This window comes from Salmo trutta, chromosome 6 (assembly GCF_901001165.1).
Source record: "Salmo trutta chromosome 6, fSalTru1.1, whole genome shotgun sequence".
In the NCBI taxonomy this organism is placed as follows: domain Eukaryota; kingdom Metazoa; phylum Chordata; class Actinopteri; order Salmoniformes; family Salmonidae; genus Salmo; species Salmo trutta.
The window spans coordinates 37,999,100-38,020,593 of NC_042962.1; the positions used below are offsets into that span (position 1 = coordinate 37,999,100).

Consider the following 21,494-nt stretch of genomic DNA (forward strand, 5'->3'; position numbering starts at 1 on the left):
GTAATAATAAAGATGAAAATAAGAAAAGTGAGCACTAGTCGTGAAGGCTGATACTGCATGTAAACCCTGGGCTTTGTCCGTAAGAACAGAGGGAGGAATAGAGGGAGAGTAAATAAATAGACGGAGGATAGAGGGATGAATTACAGAATAGAGGGAGGAGTGGTGCTGCTGTAGTCTGCAGACTACAGTACAGAAGGCTGCTGTAGTCTGCAGACACACACAGAGAGGGGGACAGACAAACTGCAGACAGACTGCAGCCTGCTGTACTGAAGGCATGTGGTTCCCTCATTAGAACTGTTTGCCAGAGAAATAAAGTTATCAAGTGCGCTCATCTCCTCATCTCCGGAGCTATCTGTTTTAACAACCCGGCCGCCTGGCCTGGCCCAGAGAACCACTTCAGATCGAGGGAGAGAGGAAAGGAGACAGTGACTTGAGAGAGAGAGAGGAGGAAAAGAGGTTGACTGAGAAAGAAGGAGTGTGTGCTAGAGAAAGGGAGAGAGACATGATAGGTGAGAGAGATGGAGGGAGGCAAAAAGACAAAGAAAGAGTAAACTCTTCGAAAAAAGGGTTCCAAAGGGTTCTGTGGTTGTTCCCATAGGAGAACCCATTTTGGTTCCAGGTAGAACTATTTTTGGCTCCATGTAAAACCCTCTGTGGAAAGGGGTCTACATGGAACCCAAAAGGGTTCTATCTGGAACAAAAAGAGGTCCTTCAAAGGGTTCTCCTATGGGGACAGCCAAAGAACCCTTTTTGGTTCTAGATATCGCCTTTTTTTAAAGAATGTAGAACAAAGAAAAGGAGAGGGGGAGAGAGAGAAAAATAAAGGGAGGGATCTCTTGATGATCCTAACGCTACCCTTACATACACATGCAAGCATGCACACACACCACTCTTTAGAGGATGAAGAGCGGAAAATAGGAAGACGTAGAGTAGGTTTACCTTGACCAGCAAGTGGAGGCTCCTCTCTCCGAACATGTTGTGTATAAAGGTGCTGTCGTCCGGGCTGTCAACATGGGGCTGGAGCTGGGAGGGCAGGGCAGACAGCAGCTCATACAGATCTGGAGGCACAAAGAGAGGGAAAGAGGAGGAAACGACACAGTCAGCGGTCATCAGATCACACACACACACACTGTGAGAGACAAACAAAACACACACACAGAGACAGAAAGACAGACAGACAGACACACTCAAACACATTCGCACACACAGACACAAATAGCTAAATACCCTCAAAGTTCTCAAGGGGGAGATGAGGGGGCAAGGAAGTTCTAGAAACTTCTAGGGAAAGTATCACCAACCCAGGTTAAAGCGACCATGGTGTTGAGCTGCTCATGTCTATAGAGAGCCCTTCACTGGACCAGACCAGAACAGGTCAGCAGGAGGCAATAAGCCACTTCCTCTCACGGCTCGGCACTACCTGCCATTGTCTCAGCACTTCTTGTTGTTCCAGGAACTCCACAGTCAATGTCACACACATGCAATTAATCCCACAAAGAAATCAATCTCAGTCTGTACTGAAATACAATTTTAGCTTTTATCCCAATTCAACTATTTTTTCAACTTGATTACAAGGGTTCTAGTTTTTGAATCTGAAAGGGCCTCAGTATGCTGGTTAAGTACTGGGTCTGGATGGAAAGGCCTCAGTCTAAGACCTGCTGTCCTAGGACTAAGTGGAGCGTGGATGTATTGGGACCATACACTATCGGTCAAAAGTTTTAGAACACCTACTCATTCAAGGGTTTTTCTTTATTTTTACTATTTTCTACATTGTAGAATAAGAGTGAAGACGCCAAAACTATGAAATAACACATGATTCCATATTGTTATTTCATAGTTTTGATGTCTTCACTCTTATTCTACAATGTAGAAAATTGTAAAAATAAAGAAAAACCCTTGAATGAGTAGGTGTTCTAAAATTTTTGACCGGTATACAAAACAATAAGAACACCTGCTCTTTCCATGACACAGACTGACCAGGTGAATCCAGGTGAAAGCTTTGATCCCTTATTGATGTCACTTGTTAAATCCACTTCAATAAGTGTAGATGAAGGTGAGGAAACAGGTTAATTAACCTCTAAAACGTGAAGCAGTTCAATTTGGCCTTTACTACTTAGCCCATAGAAACACATTGAACAACACATTCATAAATGGAAAAAAAGACAGCCTAAAAATGAATAATAAGGAGTAAGATTTTGAAGTGTCTGTCCTATATATGGAAGTATAAGAAAGCTCAGGAAAGATTATTTTTTTATTTTTTTAAATGTTTAACCCCTTATCTTTGTTGGCACGCAACTACCTCCATACTTACATTCGTTTGTATTGGTTACCTTCAGAATGGGTTACTTTTAAACGAGTCCACATTAGTTTGTAGGCCAAACCGTTCGGACACTACAGCCGTTTTTGTGAGAAGACCGATTTGAGGGATGTCTCACGGTCTGACAAACACCGCTGTAGCTTGGCCACCTTCCACCGCAGATGCGGAAGGTCCACATAGGTGGATGCGGCAGATTGAGACGCAGCCCATACAAAAAAAATCTCTCTACTTTAAACTGACGGATTTCAATGGGGATTATGTTACTTAGATTGATTCACGAGGGCGTGAATAGACTCTTAAGGAATAAAGAAGGATTTTTAAGCCTCGAGACAATTGAGACATGGATTATATATGTGTGCCATTCAGAGGGTGAATGGGAAAGAAAAAACATTTAAGTGCCTTTCTGTATCAAGAATGGTCCACCCCCAAAAGAACATCCAGCCAACTTGATTCAACTGTGGGAAGCATTGGAGTCAACCCGGGCCAGCATCTCTGTGGAACGCTTTCGACACCTTGTAGAGTCCATGGCCCCTAGGAATTCAAGCTGTTCTGAGGGAAAAGGGGGGGTAGTGCAACTCAATATCAGGAAGATGCTCCTAATGTTTGGTATACTCGGTGTATTCTGCAGCGGTCTCAGTGTTCTGGTGAGTCTAAGTAGTGTATTGGGTCTGGTCTAGGTCTATGGTGCCTGGTGAGTAGGTCAGTGTCTGGCCCTGGTGCTGAATTAAAAGCTACTCAGTGTCCATCTGAACCACAGACCATCTCAATCCCCTTAAAACAAACAGCAGCAGACAACTCCACAGAGACTCAACTGGCTTACTTCCTAGAAGAATGGATTTTATAAAATTATATTTAAAGAGAACCAGATTAAGACCAGGGGAACAACCGTCTGAGGGAACACAAAGGCTGCGGCCAAAATGGCACCCTATTCCCCACTAAAGGCCAGCCAAATGACCACAGTCACAGTAATAACTGCTAGAATAGCAAATAAAATAGACAAACATTTTCTCCTCTCCTCCGCTCCGCTCCTGACTGCATGTGCTGCCATAGAAATGGAATGAATAGAACGGGCGTCCCCATTCAAGTCAATGAAGACATAATAGGTGGACTGGCGGCAATTGCGAGTGTACCAATAGGAGCAAAGCAGGAAGTAAAATATGTGCTGTGATTTGTTGATTCAACTCAACTGACATTACAAAAAATACATTCCCTTGCATGAGCCATATCAGTTAACATAATTTGAATGAACATTCTACATTATCATGGAAATAATTGAATCACAATACCAGGCAGCCATTGTGAGTGCACCCATGTGTTTACCAGTCAAATTGCCAGGGTTAGAGGTTCCAAACCCGTTCAATTCATTATATTTTTATGTGTGCTGCTGCTGCTGCATTGTGGTCATTCAGTCAGCTGTTCATACGACCCCCCCCAAAAAATGGTTATGACTGTTATCTTCTTAAATTTTCATGATGGTTTTCATCCATAACCGTCGATTACACACTTATACAGTAATTGTGCATGCCTTAGCAACAGCCCTCCTATAGCCCAGACAACGCTTGGCTTACGCACACACACACACACACACACACACACACACACACACACACACACACACACACACACACACACACACACACACACACACACACACACACACACACACACACACACACACACACACACACACACACACAGCAGAACTCTTAATTTAACATCCCTCACAGACACAGACCTAACACTCACTCTGGCCACACACAGAGAGACCATTAACACTCAGTCACTCTCATGCACAATCAGGAACATGTATTGAATTGAAGGAATTCTCTAGAGTGGACTGAGCTGAACTGAAGTGGAAACATTAGTTCCCAAAGTGATTGATTGAAAACACTCATCCCCTGACTGACAGACCAAGCCAGGGAAGGGAGGAAGGATGGAGGAAGGGATGTGTGTAGTGGCAGCTTGGATTAGTTGGTGGGGGTAATCATGGGACACTTTGGGACAGACAGTGGCTGAGTTCATGAGGCTGCTGTGAGAGAGAGAAAGAGAGAGAGAAAGAGCCTATCTTCTGTCATATGTTACTAACTGCTCTGGTTTAGATTTGGATGTGTGTTCTTTACGGTCCTTGGGATTCCAAAGAGACAGATAGACATAGGATGTATGAAGATAACATCTTCCTCTGTGTAATGTTAACACCCCAGAGATAAACAGAGATAGAAATAGAGAGAGTGGACATGAGAGAAAAAGGGAGAGCCCGAAGATATAGGTGAGAGAGATCAGTGTGATAAGCTTCATACACCCTATGTCTATCTGTCTCTTCGGAATCCCAAGGATCGTAAAGAATACACATCCAAATCTAAACCAGAGCAGCTTACCGCCCTGTATGTCTGGGGTCTCTGTCCTGACCTTCCAAGCCCTGGACCTAAAACCTACAGGTCCAGCTATAAGCCACCAACTACTACAGCCTACAGGCTGGCTACAGGGGCATCTGTTTCTCTCATTAATTTACAACTTGGAAATCTGAACAGTCATCTCATATTATAAAATATTTAAAGGTACACTAGATGAGGTGGAGGGGAGGGAGGGAGGTAGAGATGTGGAAAAGCAATCACCACGGCAGCAAGAGCAGACCTTTCATAAGGTGTTTTGGTCTGGGGGTCTTTGGTCTCTTCTCCTCTTGCCTCCCCTCTTCTCCTCTCCACCTCATCCACACAGTGTGGAAAACTATACAGATTGTCCTGTTTAATGTGAAAGACTGGGGAACAGATCAATGCTATAGACTCTTAAAAGTTAGAATAGTAACTGTTACTACAGGGTCATGCTGGTCATTGGGTCAGTGTGCAAGGCTGAGGCTGAACTGACTAACAACAGTGTGTGTAAGGAGCATGGAACAACAGCAGTTGGAGGAGAGAGAGAGAAACAAAAAAAAGAAACAAAAGTACCACAAAGTCAGTTGAAAGTGGGGCTGGAGCCGAGCAGGGCTGAGCTGAACTGTGAGTTGGACAGAGAGCCAGAGAGAGACCAAGGCGACCGGATTGCCCTGTACAGAGCTGTGATATTGGACACTCCAGCCAGAGAGAGAGAGAGAGGGAGAAAGAGTGAGGGAGAGAAGAAAGTAGATGGAGAGAGAGGGAGGGAGAAATAGGGAGATAGAGAGGGAAGGGGAGAGGAAGGAAGAAAGTAGAGGGGGAGATAGGGAGAGAGAGAGAGAGAGGGAGGGGGAGAGCGAAAGAAAGAGAGAGAAAGAGGTGGAGAGAGAGAGTAGAGAGAGAGAGAACAGACCAGGCCAAGCTTGCAGCCATCACCACCACCAAAGGGCGAAACGCACGCTTGTTTTCTCCAAACATGGCTTGGCTCGGCCCAACTTGGCTTGGCTCCGGCCAGCTTGGCTTGGCTCAGTCTGGCCCCTTTCAGGTCCCTATGTGGCTGGACTAATGGGCCGGGCCTTGACCTGCCAGTGTGGACTGTCCACGCGGACTGACCGGCCACTGGGTTCTGTTGTGTTGTGGAAACAGTAATGTGTTGCGTCTCAAATGGCGCCCTATTCCCTATATAGTACACTACTTTTGACCAGAGCCAGACGTCCAGCCTGGGGCAACGTAGGGGAGGGGAGCAGCCTGCTGAGAGGCAGCGCAGAAAGGACTGCTGAGGGCATAGAACTATGCTAATTAGAACATCCATACAGTAATGGACTGGAGCACCCTGGTCTAGAGGGCTATATGTCCAGCCAGGGGTCCAGAGAGGGCTAAGGCCATAGAAATAGAATTACTAGAATGGACATTTCCATTCTATTTCTATGTCTGAAGGCCTCCAGGTGGTTTACAGTAAGGGGAAATGGTGACCACATGCTCTGAAGAAGAGCTAGCCCAGCTTCCCCTCACACGTCCACACCTCTAGAGCGGTCAAGACAAAATAACAGTGTTTTCAGATTCAGAGCCTTTTCTTTAAAATAAGAAATTCAACAAAGAAATGAATTAAACAAAATCCTTATTGGATTCATAGTCACAGTGGGTCAGTGGTCTTGGGTTGGGTCTAGAGCAGAACTCTAAGCTGCCAGAGCCCTGTCAAAAGTATAGGGAATAGGGTGCCATTTGGGACACAGCCATGGTAATTACACAGGGCTAATACAACACGGCCGGTAGTGAGAGTATATTCAAATATGAAATATGCCCCTCAGAATTACACACTGACCTCTCTGGCACGCAACACACCCGTTGGCTGCCGTGCCAGGACTGTTTGAGTTATGTTTTTTAAGAATAGTGTTTTTATGATTCGCTGCATGGGATCTGGGGGGAGATTTTTAAGAACATAGAAGGGGGAGGGCTGGAGAGAGAGAGAGAGAGAGAGAGAGATGGGGAGACCAAAAGACAGCGAGACACAGAGAGAGAGAACGATGGGAATGGGAAGGGAGAAAGAGGGAGAGACAGGGAGATAGAGAGAGGGGCATGAAAGAGCCTGACTGGTGGTGAAAATGAACTTGTTCCTCTGAAACAAATAAAGTAAATGAACGTTGGATTCCACCTTGGTTTCCCCTCCTCTCCTCTCTCCCCCTCTCCGCGCTCTTCCCTCTCCTCACCCCTGTTCCTCCCCTCCTCCTACCACTCTTCTCTTGACTTGCAGGTGTTGAATTAATTATTAGTCTCCAACGTATATCTGTCAGGGATTTATTGAGAGAAAAATGCTCTCTCACTCTCTCCTTTCTGGAGAAAAAAACATGACAACACATGGGACCTCTTCGGGGTCAGTGTTTGAAACATGGCTCTACTGCGAACATGTTTCAAGCCTGTCTGTTGTCTGAAAAGGTGGGAGGGAGGTAGAGAGAGCGAGAGAGAGAGAGAGAGAGAGAGAGAGAGAGAAGGCAGGAGGGAGGCAGCAGCTGCAGTCTGTGTAGTCTAATAATGTGTAGTAGAAATGATTTAGCTCTTCATTTAGAATATCCACCGGGAAGGACAGTAAACCTCAGGCCTCTAACAGACTACAGCAGCACACTTAGACAAGGGACAGGAGAGAGAACGAGATAATGAGAGAGAGGAGAAAGAGAGAGACAGAACTCTCCACTATTAGTGGTTTTTAGTAACCTTTCTCTCTTTCAACAGGCAAACACTCCTATATTGTTAAGTGAAATGTTACCTTTTCAGATGGCATTGGGACAACTGGCTCAGTCTCAACACTTTTCCAAGACTGTTAATAAAACTGTTAATAAAACTGGTTGTGACTAGGGCTGTTGGGGTATGCGTTACCGCCACACCAGCGGTCACAAGTCATGAAGGCTGTCAAATTCCACGGGATAGTTTTGTTACGGTAACTAGGCTTCTCCAAACTCTGATGCTGCTGATGGTCATTAGTAGCCTACCAAACTTGCTAACTGCCTGGTACTCAGCACTCTATTGTCCCTCTATTCACTCTGACATCAATGCAAATGTAATCGAAAATATAATCAAACACTTCATGAGAGCCCATGAGCTCATGCTGCGCAACATTTCTATAGGCTATGCAATTGCGCAAGAAAAGTAGAGTAATGGCCTCAATTAAAAAGAGGAGGTTCCAATCAGCTTTCTATAGGCTAGACCTACTATATTTATTTCTCAACTTTCCTAATATTAAGCACATTGCTTACCTTCACAACAGAAGTATAGCCTACCTGCCTGGGATGAAAATGAACGACGGGAAAAGCGTCCTCCATTCGCTATTTAAGTGCATAGATGACATGTATTTTTTCCCTCTGCCGTTTCGAGACAGGTTCATGATAATGGTCCATTATAAATCAAAACAAATTTCACACATAGTATATTATTTAGTATATGTAAAGACAAGATTAAATCAAGAACAGTCTGATGGGTGACAATATTAGCCTCTCACTTGTTAATTATATATTAATCACTTGTGAATGATGCCCAGCATAAGGCAAGAAACAATCCCCTTTTTTTTAAAATCATAGTCGCACACCTCATGTTGCCTAGCCCATAGGCCTATATGTTTTGATAAGGTTTGTATCACTGAATAACTTAAAATTAAGCACATTAATCTGCTTTACAAGGGGTGTAGAGCCTAACTGGTATACATAAGCAGCAAGTGAGTTTCAAGTTTGGGGAAGATAATTTTCACCAAAAAAATGTACCTTTCTAATAAAAGCATTACATGCAAAATCGCATTTGCGGTCACTTTTGATAATGGTGTTTTCCGCTAATGGAACATTCGTGCTTATAGCCTACTGCCATGTGTGCATTACAATATGAAAAAATAGCCTAATAGTTGAACAGCATTTAAAGCTAAACCTTCTGATCTGCTGCGTCAGCCACATTGCGTAAAGAAAATGTTTGATGCTAGTGGTTGTATTAATTTGGGATCTATGGCATCCCACAACTTTCCCAGACTATGTTTGGAATATTTATTTATCGCACAGAATAGGTCAGCTTTTGTACTATGGGGGATTGTAGATTGACATCGGCTAGTGCTTTTGCTGTTCATTAGGCCTACTCATCTTGCTGGCTGACGAAAAGCAAATGTGGACACGCGCAGTTGTGTCCCCGATGTGTCTCTCTTCACTTGTAGCCTGTGAGAAAGACCTGATCATGTTATGGAGAGCCATGTGAGTGAGAGGTGCTTTGGAGCGTGCAGCACTCCGAGCCAAGGACACAACGGCCACTGGCCGCAAAAGGCATAGATTTTTTAAGGGTGCATTAACGGCCACACAAAGGGGATGCCGCAGTGTAATTCGAGGCATTATCAAGTGCTTGTCAAATTGTGAATGAGGGACTGATAAAGTGTGTACAGCCTGCGCAAAAAACAAAGCAGAGCTCATGCCTTTCAAGCGACTTTTTTGAAATCATCATTAGAGTCGCATCATGCAGCCTTACAATGTATTAAAAATCTAAACATATTGCCCAACGTTTGTAGAACTAAAGTTACATTAATAACTCAACATTAAGCATATAGGAGTACCTATTTCTTTGTACCTACTCCCTTAAATCGTTTGGTGAAAATATAATTTCTATTTTATTTCAGCTTTGTTCAACTGTATTCTTCATACTATAAAATAATATAAAATAATGCCACAGAATTCTACGCAAATCTTGTCTGCTAAATGAACTAGTGTAGCCCACAGCCATTTGGCATAGCCAGATCAGGGCATAACATAAGGACAACTCAGAGTATGCTATTCTGTTCTTCTGAAATAGACTACATTTTCTTCATATTATGCTTCCTAGACCTGTAGGCTTTATTAGACTTTTTAAAATGTAAATGTTCCAAAGGTCTGTATCAGTGGAAGCCAGGAGATGGTAAATGTGTTTATGTTAATTAAAGTAAATTACCATGAGACCGACAGTTATTTGCTTGACAATCACCGGCTGACGACATTTCATGACCTCCACAGCCCTAGTTGTAACAGCTCAGGACAGGACATGCAGCCAGTGGCACTCTGCGCCATTCGTGGCCTCCTTTTCTAACAGCCTCTGTACTACACTGCTAAGACTTTTTAAAGGGAAGGAAGCATGAGTTTTTACTCACCAATGTAACATGGTAACTTAGTTATAGAACAAACTTAGTTAAATTTTATATCTTCGAAACTACCCACAATGTATTATTTCTCAACGTCATATGGAGGATCTACTCTGTGCTACCGAGGCTGTATGCTAGCTCGGTAGCTAGCTCAAGCTGGCTAACGTCAGCCACACCTCATGCTCTTTTTTCAAATTATATATTTTTTTTTAATTGAATATCCGAAACATACAATATACTTGCAGTGAAGCCACTCAACAACTACATCATACCAGTCATCCAACAGACTCCCATTCAGAGCAACACACGGAAGCATCCAGGGTCAATGCCCTGCTCAAGGGCACGTTGACAGATCTCCCACCAGGGCAAAAAACATGAACACGAACCCTCCAAGATCCCACCACAGTTCCCCAATAGTTGTCCCTCAACCATTCGGGACCCCTCCCACAGTCCCCCCCCCAAGAACAAACATAAAAAATACAATTAATTCCATTCCCCACCCCCAAGAACCCCCCAATGCACCAATAACCTAGAGAATTAACTAAAAAGAAAAAGACAGAAGAAAACAGCAAACAACAATGCTAAAAAATTTATAAAAAAGTAAAATAAATGTAAAACAAAGGACATCAAGGACAACTAAAATTATAACAGCAATGCCAACTGTATATGTTTGTGTGCATGTCTGGCACTATTACATGTATGTGTGTGGTCTTTTATGCGTTTATTTGAATGAGAGTGTGTGAACATGCATGTGTACAAACACCCGCACGGCATCAGTCTCAGGCAAACCGGCATTAGTTGAAAAACACTGCCCCCTCAGTGTCATTCAAACATACTTTTTATTATGTTTTATTTTGACTTTTTTTGTTGTTGTTGACTTTTTTCTTTGACCATCATTCTATCTCCCGCACAGCAACTCCACACCCACTTGTCTCCAATTCCACATCCCGACCCTCAGCTTCCCTCAGCCCATCACATCTATCTCTGCTGGCCACCCACTTTGGGTTTCTACGCAACACATATCTTTCAACTATGCTGTGTGATATTTAACGTACAATTTCAATCTATCTAATCAAATAGAATACACAGATTGCGAGTTGAAGAGAAATACTTTTACTAAGAGTATTAGTATATTAGTCATTGACTGACCCGGTCTCTCCAGATCTCCTAGCAGTACTATTTCTAGGGTAAATTTTAGATCAATGCTATGCATTTTCAGCCATTCCTCAACCTGAGACCAGAAACAGGCTACCTGAGGGCAATACCAAAATAAATGGTCTATTGATTCTGTATCCTGACAACAAAATCTGCAGAGTTTCGATGATTTTATGCCCCAAATATTCAACATTTTGTTGGTGGCAAGAATTCTACATCATTTTAGCTGAAAAGCACGAAGTCTTGAATCTTGCGTTGTTTTATATATCAACTCATACACCCTGTACCATGGAATCGTTACATCAAAAATCTCTTCCCAACTATTTTGCAATCTGTATGGCACAGTTGTGTCATGACGTTGCCCTGTTGGTGAGGTTTATGACCCCCATAAATACCTTTCCCCCATTTCTCTCTCTACTCTACAAAATAGACTCTCATAGAGAGAGTATGGTAACATCAAAAGGTTGAGAAGGGAACAATATTTCGGTAATCCAACCAGCTGAAAGTATCCATTGGTACTTAAAGAATATGATGTCAGATCAGTTGTCGTCTGAGACATTATTACTGATGATAGGATGACATAAACTGTATCTTGGAAAGTCTACACATTCTAGTTATCACATTCACATGGAACTGTTGTGCAATTTAAATGTTTAAATATGGAACTATTTGTGAAAAGATGAAATGTAATATTAGTTTTTAAAATGAGAGAATTGTTTTCATAAGTAAAATATGCTCAATCAGTGGTCACACCCACATGAATAGGCATTGTTTGGAAATGATGAACCAACCCCTTTTCTACATTTCTATATGAGCCCCCGTGACCCAATTCACGGCGAACTAATCCAACCTCAGCGTGAGCTCTGGTTGTGATTGGTTGAACGACTACAACCTAACGAAATTATCATTGTGTTCCCGTTGACATGAAGACTGATGTCCATACGTTTAAAAGGGTGAATTTCAACGTGGAGGTGATGATCGCCACGCTGGAAGGATGAATTTCGACTATACCAGCCAGAATATAGCATGAGCTTATAGCATGGCAACTTGGTATGAACTTTGAACTCTTATTCACTAAAGAAGTGATACAACCTAGACATCGAGTTATCAGCAGCAGCTGTAAACGTGCGTGGCCTAGGAAAGGATGGACAATCTCTTCAGAACAACAGGGTACTACAACGTATCTGTTCTACCACACAACAACAGGGTACTACAACGTATCCCTTCTACCACACAACGACAGACTACAACGTATCCGCCCAGAAATATTCTTCAAAGGACAAGGGAGATCTCTGCTGGGCAACCCAGCCTTCCATCTTCGACCGATCTATCGAAGCGCAGCTCAGAGTAAATATATTTATTGCATTTTCCTTTTCCGAATGGGTGGTTATTTAGAATGCATAAGATTCTGTATTTACGATAGCATAGCTTCATAAGGTCTGATAGAGACCCCCTCCCTTTGTTCCTCAGTCTTCCCGCTCTCCGAGAGAGACCCAACCCCCTCTCTTTGTGTAACCAGCCGTCATATGGGATTCGTCCGCTAGGGACGTTTTCTTTTGTGACATAATTAGTAATCAATGTATGATCCATCCTGTGTATATGTAATTCTGTGTGATTATTTAGGTATTTAGTGCATAAATAATTAAACCAAATGTTGTATTGCTCATTCAACTTGTTAGCCAGGGTTTGTGAAGATAACCAAGAACATGTTTTACGACATTCAGATGAGACTGAATAAGGTGACAATTAATAATTGACTGCTATTGATATATAAGATTACCAGGTCTTAAAGAGTTTATTCGGAAGACAACAACTCCATAAACATTCTTCCGTGTTGCCCCGACTTCCTAGTTAATTACATTTACATGATTTGTTTAATCAGGTAATAGTAATTACAGAGAATTTTGGGGCGGCAGGGTAGCCTAGTGGTTAGAGCGTCGGAAAGTTGCAAGATCGAATCCCCGAGCTGACAAGGTAAACATCTGTTGTTCTGCCCCTGAACAAGGCAGTTAACCCACTGTTCCTAGGCCGTCATTGAAAATAAGAATTTGTTCTTAACTGACTTGCCTAGTTAAATGAAGGTAAAAAAATAATAATATTAAAATTGGGAAAAAAACAACAACAAAAAAAACACAGTCAATATAACGCCGAAAATGGTTTGAACATAATATGTTATAAGTAAAACTTTTCCCTTGCTGAAGGGGATCATATGTTATACCTGAAAGTGTACAAAGTAGGATTAGCTTGCACGAGATGCTAAGCTAACAAAGGGAAAACAGCCATTTATTTTTCTTGTGTCACGTTGAAATTCCTCCACCTTGCGCAACAGTAGTCCCGCCCTTTGTACTGTACTTCTGTTTGATTTCAGCGTGTGCTATCAGTGACCTCTAAAGAATCTCCAGTACATTCCTTCAAGAATAATTATTCAGGTGACACCCAAGTGGTTACTTATGATATCCAGACGGATATAGATGTCTCATTCAATTTAACTAATAAGTAAAATTGCCAGATTTACCTTCTTAATTGGATATTTTAAATAATATACAAATTGATTAGTTGTCTACAATGAAACAATGTAAACTTTTCCACATTAACCTAGATCAACAAGGTTTTCAGGATAATTTGAAGTTTAATTCCCAAACAGCCTATACAGGTTTGATTTGTCATTCATATTGATTAATCAGTAAAATGTGCTTGTGCAAAGCTCAGTACAAACTACCCAGCACTGAAGGAAGTCCTCCAGCAGAAATCCCATGTGGCTTCGGCCCTAACATTTGAACTTCTGTTTACGCTTATGATATCCAATCAATGGAGATTGTATGGATTATCATCGTCTCATTCAATTGAATAAATTAAAAGGTTGAACATACCTTAAGGTTCTTCCAATCAAATGAGACACTTTTAAACTTCCCATGTTAACCTGGATGAAGCAACTTCAGGTTAATTAAAGTTTAATTCCCAGATAGCCTATCCAGGTATGATTAATCATTATCATTGATTAATTTAATTCAATTTGCTTTTCCAAATTCATTCACGTCCAACTCCCACATTACTGGTACAGTACTGATGGTTTGTTAACATCTATAAATAGATTAAACTTGTCTTTGCAACTTCCAACAAATTCCAAACCCAAACTTTGAAAAAAAACAGGAACATTTTTCCGCAAAATGTTTCTAATAATGTGCAAGCTATCAGAGGTGGTCACCACTCCTCCGCTAATTAGTGAACCTCCACCCATAAAAGGGTTGACCTCTGACCTCAGCAGCGATACCAACCCTAATTATGCCATTAGCGAAAAAACTGCCGAAATTGCGAACAATGCTTTCCAAAATCAACCATCAAACACAGGCTTTCTGACAGTTCTATCCACTTTAGCCCTTATGCATCGCCATCAAAGATTGGCATCGGTCCAATACCACAGTGCTAACATGAGGGGACAGGTGGAGAGAACAGAGCAACTATTGACAAAAACAGGAAATGAAAACATTCTGCTAGCCGATGATCTGCGTTTGAAATCTGAGCAATTAAAAGTAATTGCAAATACTTATGACGATGAAAGAGCACAAACTCTTCAACAAAATGTCTCCAGGAACAACTTGATTTAGCCATAACTAAACACGATGTAGTCCACTCCAAACTAGATAAATCTGTCGAGTTATCTACAAACAGGAGCGCGCAATTTGATAACACGCAGGCAGTTATGTTGAACGTTACTCAAAGTAACAATGTTCTACTCAAAATTATGCAGACCAAAGACGATCAGTTAATGAACACAATGACTAAGTTGGATGACAAATCAGTCGCTGACCAAATGAATGATAAGAGAACTCAGGTGATGAAGATGGAAATATTGATTTCTAAGCAAGCGGAGGAAATCTCATCACTGAATCTCTTGCTCCGTACTCAATACCTCTATGTGCAAACCATGACAGATAAGTCTGAGACCGAAGGAGCAAGTGCGACACTCACATGTCCAAGGTCAGTACTCTAAGTGCTCAAGTGGACTCTGTGATGCAGCAGAATACCACCTTTAGGTACCATCTGGTGGAATTCGAGAACGGTCATGCGCTACAGCGTTACTACCCAAACAAGCAACCGGAGTCCGGTACTCAAAGAAGTGAAGACGATAGGTTTCAGACGTTGCCTCCCTCATGGGTCCCTCAGTCTTCTTCTCTTGGCCATTCGGCACTGAGTAATATGGCGCCTCTCCGCCAACAAAGCCAAAGCTTGGCTTCTCCCCTTGGCCCTTCGGTCCCAACTTCCCCACAGGATGAAGCCAACCCTCTCCGCCCGCTGGGCGCGGAATACCTTGACAAACTCGTCAAGAATTTCCCCACCTTTGACCCCGTTCCAGGTCAGCCAAATGATACTGAGACATTCCTAGCTGACATAAAGGACGCATTGGATGGCTACCTACAGGTTCTGACAGGGTTTAACTACAACGCCTGGGCATGCTCCTGATGAGGTGGCGGATGGTCTCCAGAGGGATCTCCTCACAGACCTGGACTAAAGCATCCGCCAACTCCTGGACAGTCTGTGGTGCAACGTGGCGTTGGTGGATGGAGCGAGATATGATGTCCCAGATGTGCTCAATTGGATTCAGGTCTGGGGAACGGGCGGGCCAGTCCATAGCATCAATGCCTTCCTCTTGCAGGAACTGCTGACACACTCCAGCCACATGAGGTCTAGCATTGTCTTGCATTAGGAGGAACCCAGGGCCAACCGCACCAGCATATGGTCTCACAAGGGGTCTGAGGATCTCATCTCGGTACCTAATGGCAGTCAGGCTACCTCTGGCGAGCACATGGAGGGCAGTGCGGCCCACCCAAAGAAATGCCACCCCACACCATGACTGACCCACCGCCAAACCGGTCATGCTGGAGGATGTTGCAGGCAGCAGAACGTTCTCCACGGCATCTCCAGACTGTGTCACGTCTGTCACGTGCTCAGTGTGAACCTGCTTTCATCTGTGAAGAGCACAGGGCGCCAGTGGCGAATTTGCCAATCTTGGTGTTCTCTGGCAAATGCCAAACGTCCTGCACGGTGTTGGGCTGTAAGCACAACCCCCACCTGTGGACGTCGGGCCCTCATACCACCCTCATGAAGTCTGTTTCTGACCGTTTGAGCAGACACATGCACATTTGTGGCCTGCTGGAGGTCATTTTGCAGGGCTCTGGCAGTGCTTCTCCTGCTCCTCCTTGCACAAAGGCGGAGGTAGCGGTCCTGCTGCTGGGTTGTTGCCCTCCTACGGCCTCCTCCACGTCTCCTGATGTACTGGCCTGTCTCCTGGTAGCGCCTCCATGCTCTGGACACTACGCTGACAGACACAGCAAACCTTCTTGCCACAGCTCGCATTGATGTGCCATCCTGGATGAGCTGCACTACCTGAGCCACTTGTGTGGGTTGTAGACTCCGTCTCATGCTACCACTAGAGTGAAAGCACCGCCAGCATTCAAAAGTGACCAAAACATCAGCCAGGAAGCATAGGAACTGAGAAGTGGTCTGTGGTCACCACCTGCAGAACCACTCCTTTATTGGGGGTGTCTTGCTAATTGCCTGTAATTTCCACCTGTTGTCTATTCCATTTGCACAACAGCATGTGAAATTTATTGTCAATCAGTGTTGCTTCCTAAGTGGACAGTTTGATTTCACAGAAGTGTGATTGACTTGGAGTTACATTGTGTTGTTTAAGTGTTCCCTTTATTTTTTTGAGCAGTGTAGTTTCTGAAAAAAGTGTGGCCAGCTGATTGTTGCGTCATTCGAAACTGGCCATTCTAAATAAGTGTTCTAAATAAGCGTTCTAATCATCGTGTGATTGTACGCTTCAGGGACCACTGTAGAATGATCACACCCGTGTGATGGTACATGTGAAAGGGTTAATAGAAGGACAAAGTGAAACATAAAAAAAGTTAGATAAAATTATACTAAATATATTAATATGTCACCAAATAATTGATTAGAAGACACTGTTTTGCAATGAAGGGCTATGGTAACATCAACAGCACTCTTTGGGGTAGAACCATGGTGTAGCCGGAGGACAGCTAGCTTTCGTCCTCCTATGGCTACATTGACTTCAATACAAAACCTAGGAGGCTCATAGGCCTCACCCCCTTCCATAAACCTACATGTTAATCATGACCACCTTCGGAGGACGACCTCCAACCAATGAAAGCTTTTGCAGAAATGAACTGACATATTGTCCATCCAATCATAGGATTAGGATCAGATAATTAACCGAGTGTGTTGTATTGGGGTTGTGCCGCAGAGCATTATGAGGGGTTCTATGTGTTGGGAAGCTTGGTGAGTTGGTGACATTATTGGATAGAGATTGAAAAGTTATAGTTCAGCATTTTTGGGATATTATTCAATTCAAATTAGTTTCTTAAAATGACAGGAGACGGAGGAAGTAGTTTATAAATAGTTTTCTTGGTTATATAACTTTATTTTTGTGTCCAGTTAGTGCAATTTATTTCAATTTGCCTTGCTAACTTCAGTAGCAAGTAGCAGTAGCTAGCTAGCTACCAGCTCGAGTGTGCAGTTTTCACCGCCAATGCTACTACAAATGATTTTAAACTTTTTGTTGAAGAACCCCTTTCATTCTCTGGGGTACACTGAAAAGGTGCAAATTAAAAACGAGGGTCAACCTCTGCCTGAGATCAGTTTCATGAAGATGGATGAAATGGTTCAATACCAATTGGTATCAAAAGTATAGCTGGTTAATAGGGAGCTTTTCATCAAGGCGCCTGATCATGTGGACGAAGGTTTGCGTATTCAAACTGGAGCTTGACAAGGCGGATAGGACGCTGCGCTGACAACACACACACTCTGGCCTGGCTGTGAAAACTAGGCCAGGGGTACTCAAATACTATTTGGAGAAGGTCCGGTCACACATATTTTCTAAAAGTCATGATGGATATATTAATTTATCGGCATGGCAACAAACTCCCACCCCGCCTTAAACGGTCTTCAACTATCTGTGAACACTGGGCCTTTAAACAAACTTAAACAGCTCTATCTGTCCCCCAGGTATCCTGCATGATAGCTTGGTTTGTGCCGTCTTGGCAAGACTAAGACGATAACACACTCTGTTATGGCTGTGAACACTAGGCCTTAAACAGCTCTGACTGAGTCCCCCAGGCTTTATGCCTCTAGCCTCGTACCAGATCTGTTTGTGCTGTCTTGCCAACTGCTATGGCCGTTGTCTTTGCCAAGCACAATGACCATAGGAATTGGCAAGACAACACAAACAGATCTGGGACAAGTCATCTGCCCTCCCTAGAGTTTATACCCATGGACAGGGATTGTTCGCAATTACAGCAACTCGAAGAGCCTCATCATTCATTCTTTCATCCTTCCACTTTACTATATCCATCAGGCTCTCTCTTTTTCACCTCTCTCTCATGCATGACCTATACCCAGAGATGACCTCCCTCCCTTCCTCCCTCCCTCCCTCCCTCCCTCCCTCCCTCTCTCCTTCCAGTGGGATGCCATTATTAAATCTCCCATTGCCTTATGGCCTGGCGGTGCACATGGTCTGTGAAGCTAGCTGTGTTCAGCCTCTTTCTAATGCAAGTGAGCATCTCCTATACCCAGAAATGACCTATTATATACTCTGTGTACTTTGGAAGAAGGGGACAGTCGGACGATATCATTATCCCTTTGAAAAAAAACCTTCATATAATAATAAATACCTCTTCTTCTCGTTCCCTCTCTGTATTGCTCTTTTTTATCCCCCCCGTTGGTTGGTTTGCTAAAGGCTGCGTTTCAAACTGGCACCCTATCGCCCATATAGTGCAAACAGGATCCTACGGTCCCTGGTCAAAAGTAGTAGACTATATAGGGAATAGGGTGCCATTAGAGACGCAGTCAAAGTGATGTGGAAATTTGGGTTGTGATGTAACTGGAAACAGGGAGCGCTTCCAGTGGCAACAAATCCTTGTGTTTCAGCTCTGTATCCCTGTAGCAGAGAGAGCAGAGCAGAGCAACGGTCTGGGAGGACGACAAATGGCTGGAAATCAACAAAGTGCTCCCGTAGCGAACCTCCGCAGCCGCGCTCGGCACCCCTCTCTCCTTGCTCAACTCCAGCGCCACAGAATCCAGATAATCTACATTCTTGACATCAGAATGGAAAAATGTACTGTTAGACTAGGAACAAATTGAATATGGCCATTCTTGTCATATCCCTCATAGCTCCATTATTAGCTGTGCTGCCTGTGTGTGTCTGTGGAAGCTATAAGGCAGGCAGAGCCTGAGGTGCTCGGTGAGTGATAAACAATATGGAGATCTGCCTCTCATTACCCCGGCTATTAAACAGACATTGCCTTGTTCGACAGCAGTGGGAAGGGGTTGGATGAGAAGAGAGAAGGGGATGACTGGAATCACATACGGACAGAGAGACACATACACACAGTCGCCACCACAACTGCCTCTGATAAAGCAGTTGTGTCTTCAATAGATTTCCATGTGTATGTTTGGTGTATCTAGCCCCCACCTAATCTCGTCCACCAGCCAGCTCTCTCTCTCTCTCTCTCTCTCTCTCTCTCTCTCTCTGTCAATTCGAGCCCGGGGACGAGGTTAGCCCCCACCTATCCCAGATGTGTATAGCAAAGTCCCCTTATCTTTTAATGCAGCCGCGGACCAGTAAACTTTGATAGAACGTGCAGGTATGGCCCAGAATAACATAGTAAACCTTAATTGTCTTTAATGAAAAGGCATTAAATCAAATCAAGCTTTATTCATACAGCACATTTCAGAAATGGAATGCAACGCAATGTGCTTTACAGGAATAAATAAAAAACAATGAAAATCGAAGCTGAAATATTTACTACACAACAAACATAAGATTAAAAAAAAGTTAAGAATTACACAAACTGAACAACTAAAAAAGCACTCTAAGGAAAAGGCTTTGGGATAGTTAAAAGGCCAGTGCCAGAAGACTTGAGGGACCTAGTGGGTACATAACTTAAAAGCATGTCTGACATGCTTTTCAGTTATTGTGGTAACACAATCGTGGATTGATTTAAAAAAGCAATAGAATAATCTTAATATTAATTCTAAAACTCACAGGCAGCCAGTGCACAGACCTTAAAACCGGTGTAACGTGTGCTCTCCGTCTGGTCTTGGTCAGTACCCGTGCTGTAGCATTCTGTATGTTTTGCAGTTGACCAATTGCTTTCTTGGGTACAGACAGGAGAGTATTACAATAGTAAAAGCCTGCTTGTAATAAAAGCATGGATGAGTCTCTCTGTATCAGCTAGAGAGAAATTGCTGCAACTTGGCAATGTTCCTCAGGTGGTAAAAAGCTATTTTGGTCACATTCCTAATGTGTGATTCAACATTTTGTTCAGAATCTAAAATAACATATGGGTTTTTTACCTGGTGTTTTATCTTTATTGTCCATTAATTAAAATATGCGGCTAAATTCTCTCTGTGCTTTGGCTCCAACAATAAGTACCTCAGTCTTGTCTTGATTTAGCTGGAGGAAGTTATGAGCCATCCAAGTATTTGAATCACTAATACAGTCTAATAATTTATCCGTGGACCTAAAATCCTCTGGTGGCACAGAAAAGTTGGATATCATCTACATATCAGTGAAAATCAATGCTGTGCTTTCTGATAACGCTGCCAAGGGGTACATATATGAACTGAACAGTACCGGACCCAAAATCAAACCTTGTGGAACACCACATGTGATATGTATTTTCTCTGAGTTATGTTCACCAAGGGTGACAAAAAGCTCAACCCACCTCTCCAGTCTGTCCAGAAGGACATCATTGTCAAGTGTTGAATGCAACACTTAAATCTAGGAGTACAAGGGCAGAGAGCTGTTTGTCATCTATGTTGGCTCTAAGATAATTTACCACTTTAACTAAAGGCTGTCTCTGTGCTGTGGTGGGCACGAAAACCAGATTGAAATTTTTCAAAATTATAGTTGGCACTTAAAAAATTATTCAGCTGTTTGAACACCAATCTTTCCAGAATGTTGCTTAAGAATGCAAGTTTGGAGATTGTCCGAAATTGCTAATAGCTGAAGAATCTAGATTACTTTTCTTCAGAAGGGGTTTCACCTTAGCGGTTTTTAGTGCAGTGGGGAAAGTGCCTCTGAACAAGGAGTGATTAACAATAGCTTGCACTTCAGATATGCAATTAAAAACTGTTTTGAATAAGGTGGTGGGGATATGTTCGAGAAGGCAGATAGAATGCTTAAGTTGTGATATCACTTTCCTGAGCATGTCTGTGTCATCCAGGTAAAATAAATCCATAGTGCCTTTGTGTGGTTGGCTTGAGCACATATCAAGTTTCTCATGGTCCTGTGTGGCTCAGTTGGAAGAGCATGGTGTTTGCAATGCCAGGGTTGTGGGTTTGACTTCCACGGGGGACCAGTACAAGTATGACTAAAATGTAAAATGTCTTGCTTGACTCATCCCCAGCCTAATGTTGGTTATCTCTGAAACATGCTGCAAACTCATCACATTTAAATGTGGAGGAAAGTTTACATAGGTTTGTGGGGGTAGGACTTATCAGG

The 21,494-nt window shown here is 43.0% G+C and overlaps 1 protein-coding gene across 3 annotated transcripts in view; it reads right to left on the minus strand.

Moving 5' to 3' along the window:
• LOC115195893 (MAGUK p55 subfamily member 7-like) overlaps window positions 1–21,494 on the minus strand; it is a 298,114-nt gene that overhangs the window by 131,572 nt on the left and 145,048 nt on the right. For all 3 annotated transcript variants that reach the window (XM_029756238.1, XM_029756237.1, XM_029756236.1), the window contains one exon: window positions 940–1,058. In XM_029756238.1, coding sequence (XP_029612098.1) covers window positions 940–1,058 — 119 coding nt within the window. The remainder of the gene's footprint in view (window positions 1–939; window positions 1,059–21,494) is intronic.